Below are 16405 nucleotides of genomic sequence, written 5' to 3' on the forward strand. Positions count from 1 at the left end.
GAGAGAGAGAGAGAGAGAGACCAAGGGATATAGTTAACTATGAAATCGATGCGACTATTTTGAGGACAATCTCACTTTCTCTCTCTTGTTAAGCAGGAAAAAATAAGAACAGAAAAAATGATTTGGTTTTCACTTTCGCATAAACTAATGGCACAAATTTTATCCTATGATTTTGAAAATTTCACTCATTTGTTCGTGAGTAAATAAGTCTGTTCGTTTTAGTTGCATCATGTTGAGAATTCTATTCTAAAACGAAAAAGTACATAAATGAACATTTGTCATTCAGTAACGCAAATTAATTCCAACTCCTCTTCAGCGAAGAATGAAAAATAAAAACGGAAAATAGATCTAAAAACAATTTTATTTATTAACAATACATACAAATTTCTAGCTTCAAACAAAGATTCATTTGCATGTCAAGTGAATGTTGCACGAATATATTTGAAACCTAATGAAAATTATAAACTAATTTCTTTAGATTTATATCAATCAACTATTATGCTTACTATAAAAAGCGTAAATTAATTTTATAAAATACATTTCTAATATCCATTTTTTTTTACCAATGTAAATTAACTTTAATCTTAGTTTAAAAGACTTCTCGGTAAATAAATTTTCATATAATTTATATATAAAATATGTTCATAATTATATATAAAAATATATAATTACATATTTTATATATAATCATATATGTATAACTATATACATATCATTTCATATATAATTATATATTTTTATATATGGACTTATTTTATATCGCCTTATATATAATCATATCTTATCATATCTCTAATTACATATATATAAATGTATATATATATATATATATATACATTTTTTATCAGGTTTTAATTTATTAGAACTAAATTCGAAATTCTTAATCCGAATATCATCAAAAGCTACACTTCAAATAAATGGAAGACAGCCTATATATTAAACCTTGGTGAAAAGAAAATTGAAAAAGATCCGCAGAAAAAGGTCCAACTGAAAAGAACAATTCGTATGCAAGTAGCGTGAAGCAAGCCAATATCGCGGGCATCGATCGGACAAAGTATCGACTCGTCACTCGTGAACGTATTGGAAGCGAACATCGCGCAGTCGAATTTCCGTAGCCGTTATGCGCGTGCGCGCGCGCGAATTGAACGTACATACGAACATACATACGTATGTACGATAGAAGACAAACAAACGAACGAACGAACGACTGAACGATTGAACGAACGAACGAACGAACGAACGAACGAACGAACGAACGAATGAACGAACGAACGAACGAACGAACGAACGTGGGACGCGCGGAGTAAAAAGGTCAGAGCGTCGACGGACACTCGCGGACAATATGGATTTTATCTCACCGCCGTGAAAGTGGGTCACGACGGCGACGTACGACGGCGACGGCGACTTGTGCGCACGCTTCGATTATCGATTAAACCGTTCCGCGAGCAGGCGCCGTGAATCCGTGGTCGCCGTCGTTCCGAGATCTCATCGCTCGTTCCTCAGAACGGGTGAGAGATTTCAAATCGCTCTCTCTAGCGCGCTAGCATTCGTGTTATCATCACGCGCGCACGGCCGCGCCGGGAGAGCGAGCGAGAGAAACCGATGCGAGATCGAGCGATTCACGTCACCGCCGCCGCCGCCGCCGTCGCTGCCGTCGCCGCCGTCGCCGCCATTGCGACGGGAAAGATGCGGTGAAGTTTGCCGCGGAAGAGACAAGAGCTGTGTCGGCCAGTTGGGCGGGCGGAGCGCGCGAGTGGTCGGCTCTCGCGGAAATCGGCCATCTTGCTTAGTGCACGCTTGGACCTCGTAACGGATAGTTGTTCGTCTCCGTCAGCCACCCTCTTCGGGCGGTCGTGCGTGTGCTGGCGGTGGTAAGAGCAACGAGGCTCTCTACGTGATCCGCGAGCGCGGCGGAATCACAACTGTGGAAAAGAAGGAAGAGAAGAAAAAGAGTGTGAGTGTGTGTGTGCGTGCGTGCGTGTGTCAACGAACGTTGTAACGCGGCTTTACGCGAGTCCGGCGGCAGGATGGCGGGCAACGCGGGTATGGAACAGTTGATCCCGATCGTGAACAAGCTGCAGGATGCGTTCACACAACTCGGCGTGCATATGCAGCTCGATTTGCCGCAGATCGCGGTGGTGGGCGGCCAGAGCGCGGGCAAGAGCTCCGTGCTCGAGAATTTCGTCGGCAAGTGAGTATCTCGAGGGCTGACGTACAATCGAGTATCTCTCCTCGGTTACCTCCTCCTCTCACGACCTCGGACGGATTCCGAAAGAGATGTTACATTCTTGTTCCAAGAAAAAAGAAAAAAGAAAAAAGTCTTCGTCTCTTGTAAAAAAAGAGAATTTTTCGCACGCGAACGATATATCGAAGCCCTTCCTCTCTTTGCCTATCTTGATCGTTAACTCTACCTGGCACTCGAAGGCTCGATCGAATGCGATCAATGAACATCACCGCCACCGATCTCCTTTCCGAATCTGTTTAATATGTTCTTTTCTTCCCTGCTTCTTTTTCGTGCTCTCTCCGCCCCCGAATTCCACGCATGTTTTTATCTCGAATGTAAAAAATGCATAACGCAGTTATTCTTACGAACTCTTTTATTTCGATTTCGCGCTGACGTCTACGTCGTCGTGGACGTAAGTCCTAAGGCGTGGCGGAACGCACGCGGCTTTTCGACTTCGCCGCGACGTCGTCATCGTCATCATCGTCATTATGATCATTTTCATCATCATCATCATCATCATCATCATCATCATCATCATCATCATCATCATCATTTTCATCATCATCATCATCATCATCATTGGGAACCGCTTGACAGTTAATCGTTTCATGTGCGATATACGTGGCGTAAAGCAACGCGTACGGAGCAAACGCACGAACGACGGAATCGCGACGTCAGAACGCCCACAAGACGACCTGTCAAGTGTTTTCTTCGCGACGTCCTCGTCGGAGAATACAGAAGCGCCTGTTCATGCGCAAAATCGACGGGACTACGTTCACGTAGCGAACGCTTCTCGTCATTCACGTCGTTTCTGACGTCGATTAAACTTGCACAACTTGCGATTACGCATAATATCAATATATAATGATGACCAATATAAAAATATAAAATGTCAATTGAAGTAAAAATAGCCGGGGAATAGTAATTCAATCTAGATATGATTTTTATGTTGAATTTTATCCGGCTTACTTAACATACGATATATTTAAATAAAATGAAATTTTATACATATATATATATATATATATATATATATATATATATATATATATAAAATGAAACTTTTTTACATATATATTTTTTTTATAATTCTTGAAATGATTTTACAATTATTGTTATAGCAGTTAATTTGTCATCTTGTACAAGACATTCTTGTCATATTATAAATCTGCTCTTTATGCTTTAGATTTGCATTAAAACTTTTTCTCTTTTGCCAAATTTTAAATATATATCTATTTTACAATGTATGTATATATTAGTTCAACTAGACTAGATCTTATATTGAATATCAGAATTGGCTTTGCAAAAAATTGATATAAATCTGTAATTTTATATTAAAGAAAGTAGAAACAAATTTCTATGTGTGTACCACAAAGAATGTATCATAAAGAGATAAGAGAATATGCGTATCATAAACAGAGAGAAGAAAGATATCATGAAATAAATGATTGTTATCACTATTAGACTATATTTAATTCGAATGCATATTATCTATATACTACATATCATCTACAACTATTTCATTGAATTAGTGCTCTCGAATAGCGTATTGTATATATACACATTAATTTTAATGTGTCTATATCTATATAATGTTGATTGAAGTTGATTATAACAAAGAATATATCTCTTTTTCAGAGACTTCTTGCCAAGAGGTTCAGGTATTGTGACAAGGAGACCGCTCATCTTACAACTGATTAACAGCACAACTGGTGAGTCATAATGTATAAAATATATTACATTATTTTTTATGCTATTTATACAATAATTAAACTGAAGTACAAAATTATCTTTTAGATCTGATAATACCCTTGTGAAATCTCTATTTTTAAGAGCAAGAATTGATTTATAAAACGTAGACTTCTCATATGCTCGTAATATCATCTTGTTAACCTATTGACTCACACTCATGGCAAATATTTTCCTTTTAAGCAAGGATCGCATTAATGCTTAATGCATTTAAGTGTCATTTTCTATTTGACCTTCCTTAAATATTTTTTTTATTATGAATATTTTGTTTATGTGTTGATTAAATTTATAAAAAAATATTTATTAACTTTTGCATTTTATTGTATAAAACAATAAATAACAATAAATATTAATATTAGAGTAATTAAATTACTTTGCCTCTTGAACTTTTGACAACGAGTTATCATACTTCCTGTATCACTTCCCGAGCCTAAAATTATGATAAGCTCTAAATTAGCTGCATCCAAACAGAATAAGTATAATAGATATTAAAATATATGAAATATTATTTCAATATTATTTCAATATTTTTGTTTGATTATTCCATTTTTTAAGTAACAGGAATTGATGTTGGATGTTGAAACAATTTATTTTCTTTGTTACATTACAGAATTTGCAGAGTTTTTACATTGCAAAGGTAAAAAGTTTGTGGATTTTGAAGAGGTACGGAAGGAAATCGAAGCAGAAACAGACAGGGTGACTGGAAGTAACAAGGGTATTTCTAATATACCAATTAATCTCAGAGTATATTCACCCAACGGTTAGTATGATAAAAAAATTGCTTCTAAAGGAATTGCTTCTAAAGGAAATGATAATTATTTTTTACTAACATATATTTATCTTTGTAGTTCTAAATTTGACATTAATCGATTTGCCTGGACTTACAAAAGTACCAATCGGAGATCAGCCAGTAGATATAGAATCCCAAATTAAGGCCATGATCTTTCAGTTTATTAAACGTGAAAATTGTCTTATATTGGCAGTTACACCAGCCAATACTGATTTAGCCAACAGTGATGCTCTGAAACTTGCTAAAGAAGTAGATCCACAAGGTATCTAATTAGACATACAATGTCATTGTTAATTCTTTCTTTAAAATTAGACATTAATTTAACACAATGTTGCAAGGTGTACGTACAATTGGTGTTATTACTAAACTGGATCTCATGGATGATGGCACTGACGCGAGAGATATTTTGGAAAATAAGTTGTTGCCATTGAGAAGAGGTTACATTGGTGTCGTCAATAGAAGTCAAAAAGATATAGAAGGACGGAAGGATATCAAAAATGCTTTAGCTGCTGAGCGAAAGTTTTTCCTCAGGTATCTAATCTTTGAAAAATTTTTGAAAAAATTACTATAAGACTATAGTTTAATCTTTTCTTTTCTGATGATATAACTTTTGTTTTATTTTTTTTTAGCCATCCAGCTTATCGTCATTTAGCAGACAGGTTAGGTACACCATATTTACAGAGAGTTCTAAATCAACAATTAACAAATCATATCAGGGATACCTTGCCAGCTTTAAGAGATAGATTACAAAAGCAGCAGCTAGCTTTAGAGAAAGATGTCGAGCAATACAAACATTTCAGACCTGATGATCCCGCAATCAAAACAAAGGCTATGTTACAGTAAGTGTAAATTCAGAATTTTCAAATATGTTGATTTACAATACTCAGTGCTTGTCTTCCATTCATAAAATATGTTGTGAAAATCACAAATTTATATCTTCTAGCAGAATATATCACATATATATGTATATACACATATGTCAAAATTCTTTCAATAAATGTATAATATATTTTCATTGTGAAGTAATAATCATGCAAATGAAATTATAATTTTTTATCTTTTCTAATATTTTTTATTTTATAGAGGGTAGAGGGTCTTGGAGTTTTAGATTATTTGCTTTCTATTTTTCAGATCAATTCAATTGTATATGTAGGTATCTTTGTGTTCTCCATTAGTTTTCTTTAACAAGAATAGCGTGCCATTTGCATGAAATTTGGACTAATTAAAAACTGCAATTTTTTTCTGGTTGCAAATGTTTTTTTTTTTTTTAGGAGTGAAAGATAATCTGATGGCATAAAACTATTCTGCTATGAGAAAACTAACAAATAAAACTGTTAACAAAAAAATATTTTAATACTTAAACTATATACTATGATATAATACATAACATGATATAATATATATATATATATCTTTATGAAGATAATATATGATATTTTTATTATAGATTTGCAAATTGTGATGCAATGAGAAATTATTTTAAATATATTTTGTGAATGATAGATAACATAGTAGATAATATCAAGACTCTCTATCCATATAACTAATATTATTTTAGCAGGTTATATTACACAAATTAATAGCAAATTATTTTTAAGGATGATACAGCAGCTTCAATCAGATTTTGAGAGAACTATAGAAGGTTCAGGTTCAGCACAAATTAATACTAATGAACTCAGTGGCGGCGCGAAGATCAATAGACTTTTCCACGAACGTTTCCCATTCGAAATTGTTAAAATGGAATTTGATGAAAAAGAATTAAGGAGAGAAATCGCTTTTGCCATTAGAAATATACATGGTGAGTTTCTCTTAATTTTATTGTTAATTGACAAAAATCTAAGTTATAAGAAAAAAAAATATAGATTTATCATATCAAATTACTAATGAAGTTTTAATACAATAGGTATCAGGGTAGGATTATTCACTCCAGACATGGCTTTTGAGGCAATAGTCAAGAAACAAATAAACAGACTTAAAGAACCAAGTCTCAAATGTGTAGATTTAGTTGTGCAAGAACTTAGTAATGTTGTACGCATTTGTACAGATAGGGTAAGTCAATAGTAATTGTGATATAATAAAAGATAAGAAACTTATCAAAGTCTAATGATAAAATATAAAATAACATGATTTTTATATATGTCGATATTTTATATGAATTATAGATGTCACGTTATCCCAGACTAAGAGAAGAGACGGAACGTATCATAACGACACACATCAGGCAGCGTGAACAAATGTGTAAAGAGCAGCTAATTTTGCTAGTGGATTGTGAACTTGCATATATGAATACGAATCATGAAGATTTCATTGGTTTTGCAAAGTAAGTAATTGTTCAACATTTTACATTATTTGTTAGATATTTTTTACATATTTTTTTAGATTTAATTATTATTTATACAAAAGTGAGCAGTAGTCAGAAACTTTTAGTTTTCTTAAGTTAATACATCTAGTTCCTACATGTTATTTTTGTTTGCTTGCTGACATATTTTCTTCTTTTAAGTTAAATTTAATATAGCTATTAAATAGCAAGAGACGTTGTTATAGTATTTAGACAAAGATGTATGTTTCAAAAGAGTGCTTTTAGTTGAAAAAATATTAGTTGAAAAGATAGCAATATATGAATTCACGTGTATTGCATTATAGAATTTCTATAAAGTTTTTAATATATTCTGTATATAATATATTTCTTATTTCATATAATGAAGCATATCTTATAGAAGTCCATTTTATAGAACATATTTATTTCTATAAAATTTGAAAAAATAGTTAATATATTTAAAAAAACTCTCTTCAGTATTATTATATTATAAAAAAATTATTTATAAATTTAAGATACAAGTGTTAGATTAAAAGCAATAAATCACACATACAGCTTGCTTAGTGCTTATTAGAATATAAACAATTATAAAAATAATTTGTTAAGAAGTTCTTTCTAAAAGTTTAAGTAAAACAACTAAAATTTTAAATGTCTTTGAAAGAAAATCGTACTACACGTGATTGATATGTCACATTATTTGTTTGCTTGCCATTATTTTTTTACTCAAATTATCAGCGCATTATTTTCACAGTCAATGCATGTCTTGCTAAAATCAGCTCACATAGCAATCTATGATCACGCTAATATTCTCAGCTCGTCCTTTCAAGGCCACAGGCCGCTCTAGAATTTGACAAGCAATAACTTCTGTAGTATTATTTCTACTCGATGTACACTTGTATGACACTATGCTAAAATCATATTTAAATATGTTAAATTTTCATCCATATATTTGCTTTTGTAATATTAATATTATCTTAGTCTATTTCTGCTAATTATTTATGATTAATTTTTTATTTTGTTTATAATGAAAAATGCAATCGCATATTACAATTTATAAAATTTTCAGAGATATCTTTAAACATTGAATAAAATTAAAAATATTTAAAATTTAAAATTGAGTGATAAATTATAGAATATTAATAATTTATGTTAAAGAAATAATTTCTCAAATTATTAAGAATATGGAAATGCATTTGCATATTACATTCTTTGTAGATCAAATTTGTATTGTTATGGGATTAGGATGATAAGCATTTCTATGTAATTTATTTCATGTTTTTGATCTTTTACGATAAATTATAATGTCTCTGAAAATTAATTATAAAAAATAGTTTTACAAAATTACATTAGATACTTAAATAGCTAATGTTAATAATATAAATATAAGCGTATAACTGAAGAAGTAATAGGCTTATATAAATTCAATAATGATGTTGCTGAAGATTAAAATGTCATAAATTTTCTTCATTTTATTTGTAATGTTATTGAGGATAAGGTATACATTCCGTGCAAAACTTTACATTTTCGTAATTCTTCACTTTAATATATAATTGTATACAAATTAATAAGAAATATAATTAAATGACAAAATTACGACATATACTTCATAAATTTATATATCTATCTATGAAATTATGTATGCCTTACCCTAATCAAAGTAATATGGCTTTATCCTGAGATGTATTTCTTTTTTCTCATTATCAATTTCTTCAAACTTCACAATTAAAAAAATGATTTAATTATATCGGCAGCGCTGCAGCCAGTAGCCATAATGCAAGGTAAGAATATTAAAGTACATTTCAACAAAAATTTACACTACATTTTTATCCTTTTCCATTTTCACGCTCTTTTTTTATGCTTATCCTTCTTTTGATATCTTACTGCTTCTATTTTAAGTTGAAATACTAATATATTATAAGCCAAACTTTAGTAGTCTTTAACTTGATATTGTGTTTATCTATATCCTGAATATTTAAATATAAATAGTATGTATATATATATATATATATATATATATATATTTTATATATATTTTACTATAATTTAAATTTATTGATACACTAATTAAGTACCATTGCATTTAACAAAAATCTTATATAATTTATATTACATATAATGAAAAATTAGTTTGAATTGATTTCTTAAAAACTCTGCATTCACGTTTAATAAAAATAATCGGATTCAAGAAAATTATGCTGTAATTTAAATTTTTTTATTAAATTTAATACACCATTAAAAATTCTGCATAATTAAATAAAAATTGTAGGATGCAGCACGTTCTTATTATTCTATCTTAAATTTTTAATTTTTTTTTTTACATTACTATTTCAAGTTATTGTCTGTTACTATTTCAAGTTACTTTTTTTTTTGCAAATTATAAATTTGCTTTATTTTAAATTAAGATAAAAACTTTTTGCTTTTAAGTTGTATCAAAGATTTATTAATTCGTAAATTAAAATATGTTACATCACTTGCATTATCCATATTATTTTATATTAGATATTTTTGCAATTCATACAGCAACATCACTTATAATCTGTTTTATAATGGATGTAATATGCGCTTATGCAATCAATTTTTCATAATTGCTTTTTGCACCACAATATTGAAAAAATTATTGTTGCAATGTTATCTAAGTGGTAGCTACACTATATATGATATGATGCGCTAATGTTATTTTTAGCTGGTTCTTGTTTTATGTAGCAAATATGCGCTTAGAAAATGTTATATGACGTTATATGTCATAAAACGCATGAAGCAATACATGGCAATACACACACACAATAATTCTGATATCTTATATTCATTCTAAGGTAAAGATTTTCTCAGTGGGTTTTTTCTCCAAATAAATGTATAAATTGATTATTAGATAAAAGCACAAAGTACTGTTCATCTTTATTCTGTATATATTATCTATATTTCTCTTTATAAAATAAAAATATTAACTCTATATAATAGCATATATATTATCGAAAATTTGTAACGTAAGCTATTTTGTAATAAGCAAATTTAGTTTCTTTCTACGATACATTTGTTTAAAACATGGATGCTAAGATCTTGCTGTTTTCTTTTAGTTATAACTAATTAATGTAAGATTTGATGGCAACAATTTTTACAATTAGGTAAATAAGTCTTTTATTTGATGTTTTATTATATATTATCGTTTATGTTACAGTGCCCAGCAATCCTCGGAGAACGCCGTTAAATCTGGACGACATACATTAGGCAACCAAGTAATTCGTAAAGGCTATATGTGCATACATAATCTCGGTATTATGAAGGGTGGCTCGAGAGATTATTGGTTTGTTTTAACATCAGAGAGTATCTCCTGGTTCAAGGATGAAGAAGTAAATATTATTTATAGTTTATTCAACTATTTAAATTGGATAAAAATTATTGAATTAAAAATTGTAATATCTTGTACTAAAGCAGAACTATTAATATCTAAGAACAATGCTTAATCTGCTATATTTTTATGTATGAAGGAACGTGAGAAGAAGTACATGTTGCCTCTGGATGGACTGAAATTACGTGATTTAGAACAAGGTTTCATGTCGCGACGTCATTTATTTGCGTTATTCAATCCAGAAGGAAGAAATGTTTATAAAGATTACAAGCAACTGGAGTTGAGTTGTGAAACTCAAGATGATGTTGACTCCTGGAAGGCGTCATTCCTAAGGGCTGGTGTATATCCTGAAAAATCAACAGAACAAGCAAATGGCGAAGGAGAGGTGAGTTCATTGTTGATTGAAACATGATTAAACAATGATATGTATGTATCGTCATGATAAAAATATTTGTTATGTCTTATCAGTTTATTTAGTAAAACGTTTACTTAAAAAAATTGATTTATAATAATTTTATCTATATCTAATATGAAGAAAACGATATTATCTTTAATTTATATTACAACAAGATTAATTTATTATATTTATTAGAATTCATTTTAATTTATTTTAGGATAAGCAGAGGGTGAGTTAGTAAAAAATAAAATGAGAGTTTGTTTTTAATTTTTTAATTGTGTGATAATCTGAGTTGTTAAGAGCAACTAACAAAATGAAAATTTAAAAAAAAAGTAGATTTGGCTTTATTTTTATGAACATAATTAAGATAGAATTAGAATATACATGCAAAATTAGTATTAAATTTTGCATAATTTTAAGTCCAATTATGTATATGTCTAATTGGACTATGACAATTTATTTATGACATTATTTTATATGAAAATTATTTTATACAAATACAATTTTCATTGCAATTTGCGTTCTAATTATTGTTAATTATACTTAAATATCTGTGCAGAATGCATGGGATCTTTGTAACCTTTTCTAAAATTAATAACATTTTCATTGAATGCATAATAGTAATCGTTTATCTTTTGTCTTATATTTGAATCGACTAAAAGGAAGGATATGAGGTTGGTACAATCGTGTTTTCAATTATAAAGCGCACGACACTTACATGAACACCGGACACCTCCTCAATCAAGCACACTGCAGAAAATTCTAACACTACAGAATATGTTATTTAATATTTTATATTCCATAGATCGATATTCGTCACATTAGTTTATTATGCTTATAATATTGTGAATGTTATTTAATAACTTTTTTTTTAATTATTAAATTGTTTGAAAATGATTTTCGAAAATATATATTATATAGAATTTAAATGATATCATTTTTATTTTTGCAGGGTGGAACAGAAGGTCAATCATCGATGGATCCTCAATTAGAGCGTCAGGTGGAAACTATCAGGAATTTAGTTGATTCTTACATGAAGATTGTCACGAAAACTACACGTGATTTAGTTCCAAAGACGATTATGCATCTTATTATTAACAACGCTAAAGACTTCATTAATGGAGAATTATTGGCACATCTATATGCAAGTGGCGATCAGGTAAAACATTAAGTTAAAACAATATGTATTATACTTACATGACAATTTATTGCAAAACCGGTTTTTATTTTTAAAATTTATAGATTAATTTTTTGCATTATTTCCTAGTCAACCAAAGATGAAATAAATACTCTGACGATATTCAATAATCCTGTAATCGTAAGTGTCCTTGTCCTGCTCCTTTCCTTTCATCCTTTTTCCTTTATTTGAGTTGGTTTAGAAGAAATGTATTTACAATTCTTTAATGAACTCAAGTTTTGAATATATAATGCATTATCTTGTTGGACTTTTCTGTTTATATTTTCGTATATCGTTATTTAAAAAATTTTTATACGGCTTATATGTGTATAATATATAATATATATATGTATATATAATTACAGGCTTCAATGATGGAAGAATCTCCTGAAGAGGCGCAGAAACGAGAAGAGATGTTACGCATGTATCACGCTTGTAAAGAAGCCCTTCGTATCATCGGAGATGTTTCCATGGCTACAGTTTCAACTCCAGTACCACCACCAGTGAAGAACGATTGGCTAGTATCCGGCGACAATCCAAGGTAACCTTTATGTTATTCCTAAAACGGTCTATCGCGCATTTTACTAATTTATCATCCTTATATTTTGTACCGTCTGCTTTGCCATACATTTGAACACCGTTGACACAGTCTTGGGTAAGATTTTTTACATATAACATATTTATCTTTAATTTTTTTTTAACGAATAACATTATCAAGAAAAAAAATCCAAATGTTTTAATATACAATACATCATGTTCATATGCATGCTTTTGTCATGAGTAGATTTTCCCTTGAACCTACAATATTAAGCTACATTAAAATATTGTTAAAATTTAATTATTAATATTCCGATATTTATTAATATTTCGATTTAATCAATATTTCATATATTCAATGTCATATTGTTTTATCTGTATATCTTCAAGTATTAATATTAAAAATTTATATGGACTGTGCCATATCCTAAAATAGAGATTTTGTACGATAATCTTTAATGTATATTACTCGTAACTTTTCTTTTGTTTAATCGTTTGGAAGAAATTATTTGACGCGCCCAAACGATGTAAAAGCCGATTATAAACCGTTTATAAACGTACTATACGTTCTAGATTATCGCCACCATCTCCTGGTGGTCCAAGACGCGGAGTGACACAGCCACCACCTATTTCTAGCTCACGAGCCCCACCACCGGTACCTGGAAGCGGTCGGCCGGCGCCAGCCATTCCTAATAGACCTGGTCCGGGTGGACCACCACCAACTCGAGCAAATCCTGGCCTACCTCCACCTATGATACCCTCGTGAGTATAAAATTTATGTAAAAATTAAAACTACTTGAAGTTCCATTTATTATCACAAAAAAATCTTAGATCTTAAATATATCGCAATTTTATCATATCATCGATCGCAATTATTTACGCCCATGCTATGCGCACATCGAATTTCAAGTCACACCATAACGTTCCTTGTTGATTGTGTGTTCGAAGTATAATGATGCAATAAAGACGTGAAAGCGGTATACAGACGTGAACGTAAAGTTCGCAGCTTTCCTCGAGAATCTTGCCCAACTATATTAAGCATTAGCTTTTGTGATTGGGGCTTTGGGTGCTAACTTCACTTTCTATTGCAGGCGCCGACAATAAGTCTTCGCACTAACTCGCCTATTCGCTACTAATCAATATCGTATCCGTTGCATTATAGACAGTATATTTTACACAAAAACACTGTTTTTTTTTCTCTCCTATAATGTTACTACGTATACTATCAGAGATTATAAGATTGATGTTAATTAAGTAGGAGTGTAAAAATAACACGAGAATTCTAATTGTATAAGTCCTGCACTTTTTTGTGTTTCTGGAATTTAATTGAGCTTCCAAATGTCGAGCAATTCCTCTAGTGCATTTCATCAGCGTAACACACAACAACGACATATTTTTTAAGTGATTGATTAAGATTTGAGAAAGGATAAGAATAACTATCTTATTCTTCTCTACGATATTATTTCTATTATTCAATATTTATATTGCTTGAACACAGTGTAACAATTTTTTAGCCTAATTCATATATAGATATACATAATTATACATAGAATATAAATATTTTATGTATAATATTACTTGTGACACGAGAAGATTAACACCTCTAATTGTAATTATACCTTAACGCCACTAGCACGTGAAATCCGTGCAATACTAAATATTTCCGAAGATACAATATCTGCTTGTTCTTAGAAAATGGAGATATATATATAATATACATAGTCAAATCACACATGTTTGATTGTAAATTACCTTGATGAAACTGTATATCATATATGTATATATCGTTGAAAATATTGTCAAATAAAGGACTTTGCGTTCTTATAGTAGATAGATAATCATTTATTTACTTACTAACAGCATGACATTTTGACAAAATGTGACCAGATATGAGAAATGACGATCTTCGGAATCTGTTATCTATCAATTTCTCTATCAGTCGTATTTATTATTCGTACATATTTCATGTATAAACATTACAGCATTAAACCGTATTTAATGCTATTTCAAAGCTTTTTAATCGCATAGCACTTCTACTTTATACGTCTCTTATTATCCAAATATTTTATATAAAATCTAATAATCCGAAACTTGTCAATTACTATTTATGGACAAATATGTCGGTGCCTGCATTACAATTTATCAAAAGCAAGAAAAATAATGCAAATATAATTGTTACATATTTATAAACGGGAGCTAAGACAAATTTAGTCTAACAGTAAAAGCTGCCTTTTAATATCGGACAAATATCGTTACAAAATATGTTTTTATAACTATTATTACAAAGTTACGTATTACATCGTTAATGTTACTTTATCTCGAATACGCATTTGAAAAGGCATTATGCACGCTTTCGTACACGAGACATGCATCATAAGTTAATATTTATTAACAAAATAAAAAAACATATGATATATGTCCTCGAAACAAATTGCAAGAGTGAGATTAGTAGTCAAAGCTGGGTGTCCGTGATGTGTTTAGTCGAGGGGGTGGTCTACAACAGAGGGTGACACAAGCTGCGACACAGGCTGCAGCGCAGGCCGCCGTGAACGAGCTGATGGATGCGTTCAAGATCAAGTAAATAAATATCTCCAGTTTTCCGAGTTGTACCCTAATGATATATTGTACATGGATATTCATTTAAGTTGCGGCAGAAAGTAGATGGTAGACTGTTCAGGGTTGAGAATGAACTAATTTGTATTTTCTTTATTTTTAATAGATCTTTATAACAAAATCCGCAGAATAATCGCTAATTTGATCCTGTTACATCTCTTCTTTATCTTTCTTTTTCTCGTGCATGGTGTTCCATGAATTTGACTAACGATTATGCCTTTGGAGGTAAATTCGTACACCATCTATGTGTACATAACATTTGGATTTGTGTGCATATTTTTGCGTAGGAAGTAACAATCATGTGGAAATATATATTTGTATTTTATATATATATATATATATTTTATATATATATATAAAAGTATATTATAAATATAAATGTATATAATATTATATAATCTGATGTATAATATTATATATATAAAATATTAAAATATTATATCTACTTGTACAATATTATCTTCGATGTCTTAGAAAATTTAATTATAGTATTTCTCAAAATCACTAACTAAGCAATAAAATATATTTAAATGACTTCAGAACTGGAATATATATATATATATATATATATATATATATATATATATATTCCAGTATATACACACATATATATGTAAAAAAAAGAAAACAAAATAGATTCTAACATAGAGATTAATGCAGTTAATCCGATTTCATTGTTATTTTCACACTGTGTGAAAGTGTGGAAACTCGTATGTAGTCTCCGTTCATGAATTTAAAAAAACTATTTCCTTCTAAAATGATGTATTTGTATCCAGTCTATCCTGGAAAGTCTACCAGAACCTGATAATGTGATCGACAGTAGCTTTGCATTGATTATAAAGAGCATTCCCTCATTGAAGAGTGAGTTTTATATAAATATTATGATATTTGATATCATGTTTCATTGCATCGGATATACAGCTCCAATTGAGTAAAATGTCGAATGCATCGTCAGCAGTAATAAGAAAGATGGGAAAATGTCATGCTGTTGGGAAAGTAGTTAAAATGAATCCAGCTTGTTTCGAATAAGATTCTTTACTGACAAAAGCGTTGTACCACACAAAGAAATATCGTAAAATTTATCTCTATTTCTCTCTACCTCTTATAATGTTTGTTATTTTTTTCTTATAGCCGTTAAAAAATATACCGTGTGTGTATGTATGTGTGTGTGTGTGTGTGTGTGTGTGTGTGTGTGTGTGTGTGTGTGTGTGTGTGTGTGTGTGTGTGTGTGTGTGTGTGTGTGGGTGGGTGTGGG

General features: G+C 30.4%; 1 protein-coding gene across 16 annotated transcripts in view; it reads left to right on the forward strand.

Moving 5' to 3' along the window:
- The first annotated feature begins 1409 nt into the window (after positions 1-1409).
- The window catches only part of shi (dynamin-1 shibire), a 27556-nt gene continuing 12560 nt past the window's right edge, over positions 1410-16405 (forward strand). For 2 of the 16 annotated variants that reach the window (XM_089083960.1, XM_089083959.1), the window contains exons 1-16: positions 1423-2191; positions 3863-3936; positions 4584-4733; positions 4822-5025; positions 5102-5294; positions 5393-5602; positions 6362-6561; positions 6667-6812; positions 6926-7083; positions 8832-8858; positions 10256-10427; positions 10566-10811; positions 11486-11497; positions 11776-11982; positions 12366-12541; positions 13111-13299. In XM_089083960.1, coding sequence (XP_088940086.1) covers positions 2028-2191; positions 3863-3936; positions 4584-4733; positions 4822-5025; positions 5102-5294; positions 5393-5602; positions 6362-6561; positions 6667-6812; positions 6926-7083; positions 8832-8858; positions 10256-10427; positions 10566-10811; positions 11486-11497; positions 11776-11982; positions 12366-12541; positions 13111-13299 — 2528 coding nt within the window. In that variant the 5' untranslated portion in view covers positions 1423-2027. Of the gene's footprint in view, positions 2192-3862; positions 3937-4583; positions 4734-4821; positions 5026-5101; positions 5295-5392; positions 5603-6361; positions 6562-6666; positions 6813-6925; positions 7084-8831; positions 8859-10255; positions 10428-10565; positions 10812-11485; positions 11498-11775; positions 11983-12365; positions 12656-13110; positions 13300-13628; positions 16301-16405 lie in introns of those variants that run through there. The other 14 variants (XR_016141117.1, XM_089083962.1, XM_089083961.1 and 11 more) reach the window with 13 other exon arrangements.

Source organism: Pogonomyrmex barbatus, unplaced genomic scaffold, assembly GCF_055798465.1.
Source record: "Pogonomyrmex barbatus isolate J1 unplaced genomic scaffold, ASM5579846v1 scaffold8, whole genome shotgun sequence".
Lineage (NCBI taxonomy): Eukaryota > Metazoa > Arthropoda > Insecta > Hymenoptera > Formicidae > Pogonomyrmex > Pogonomyrmex barbatus.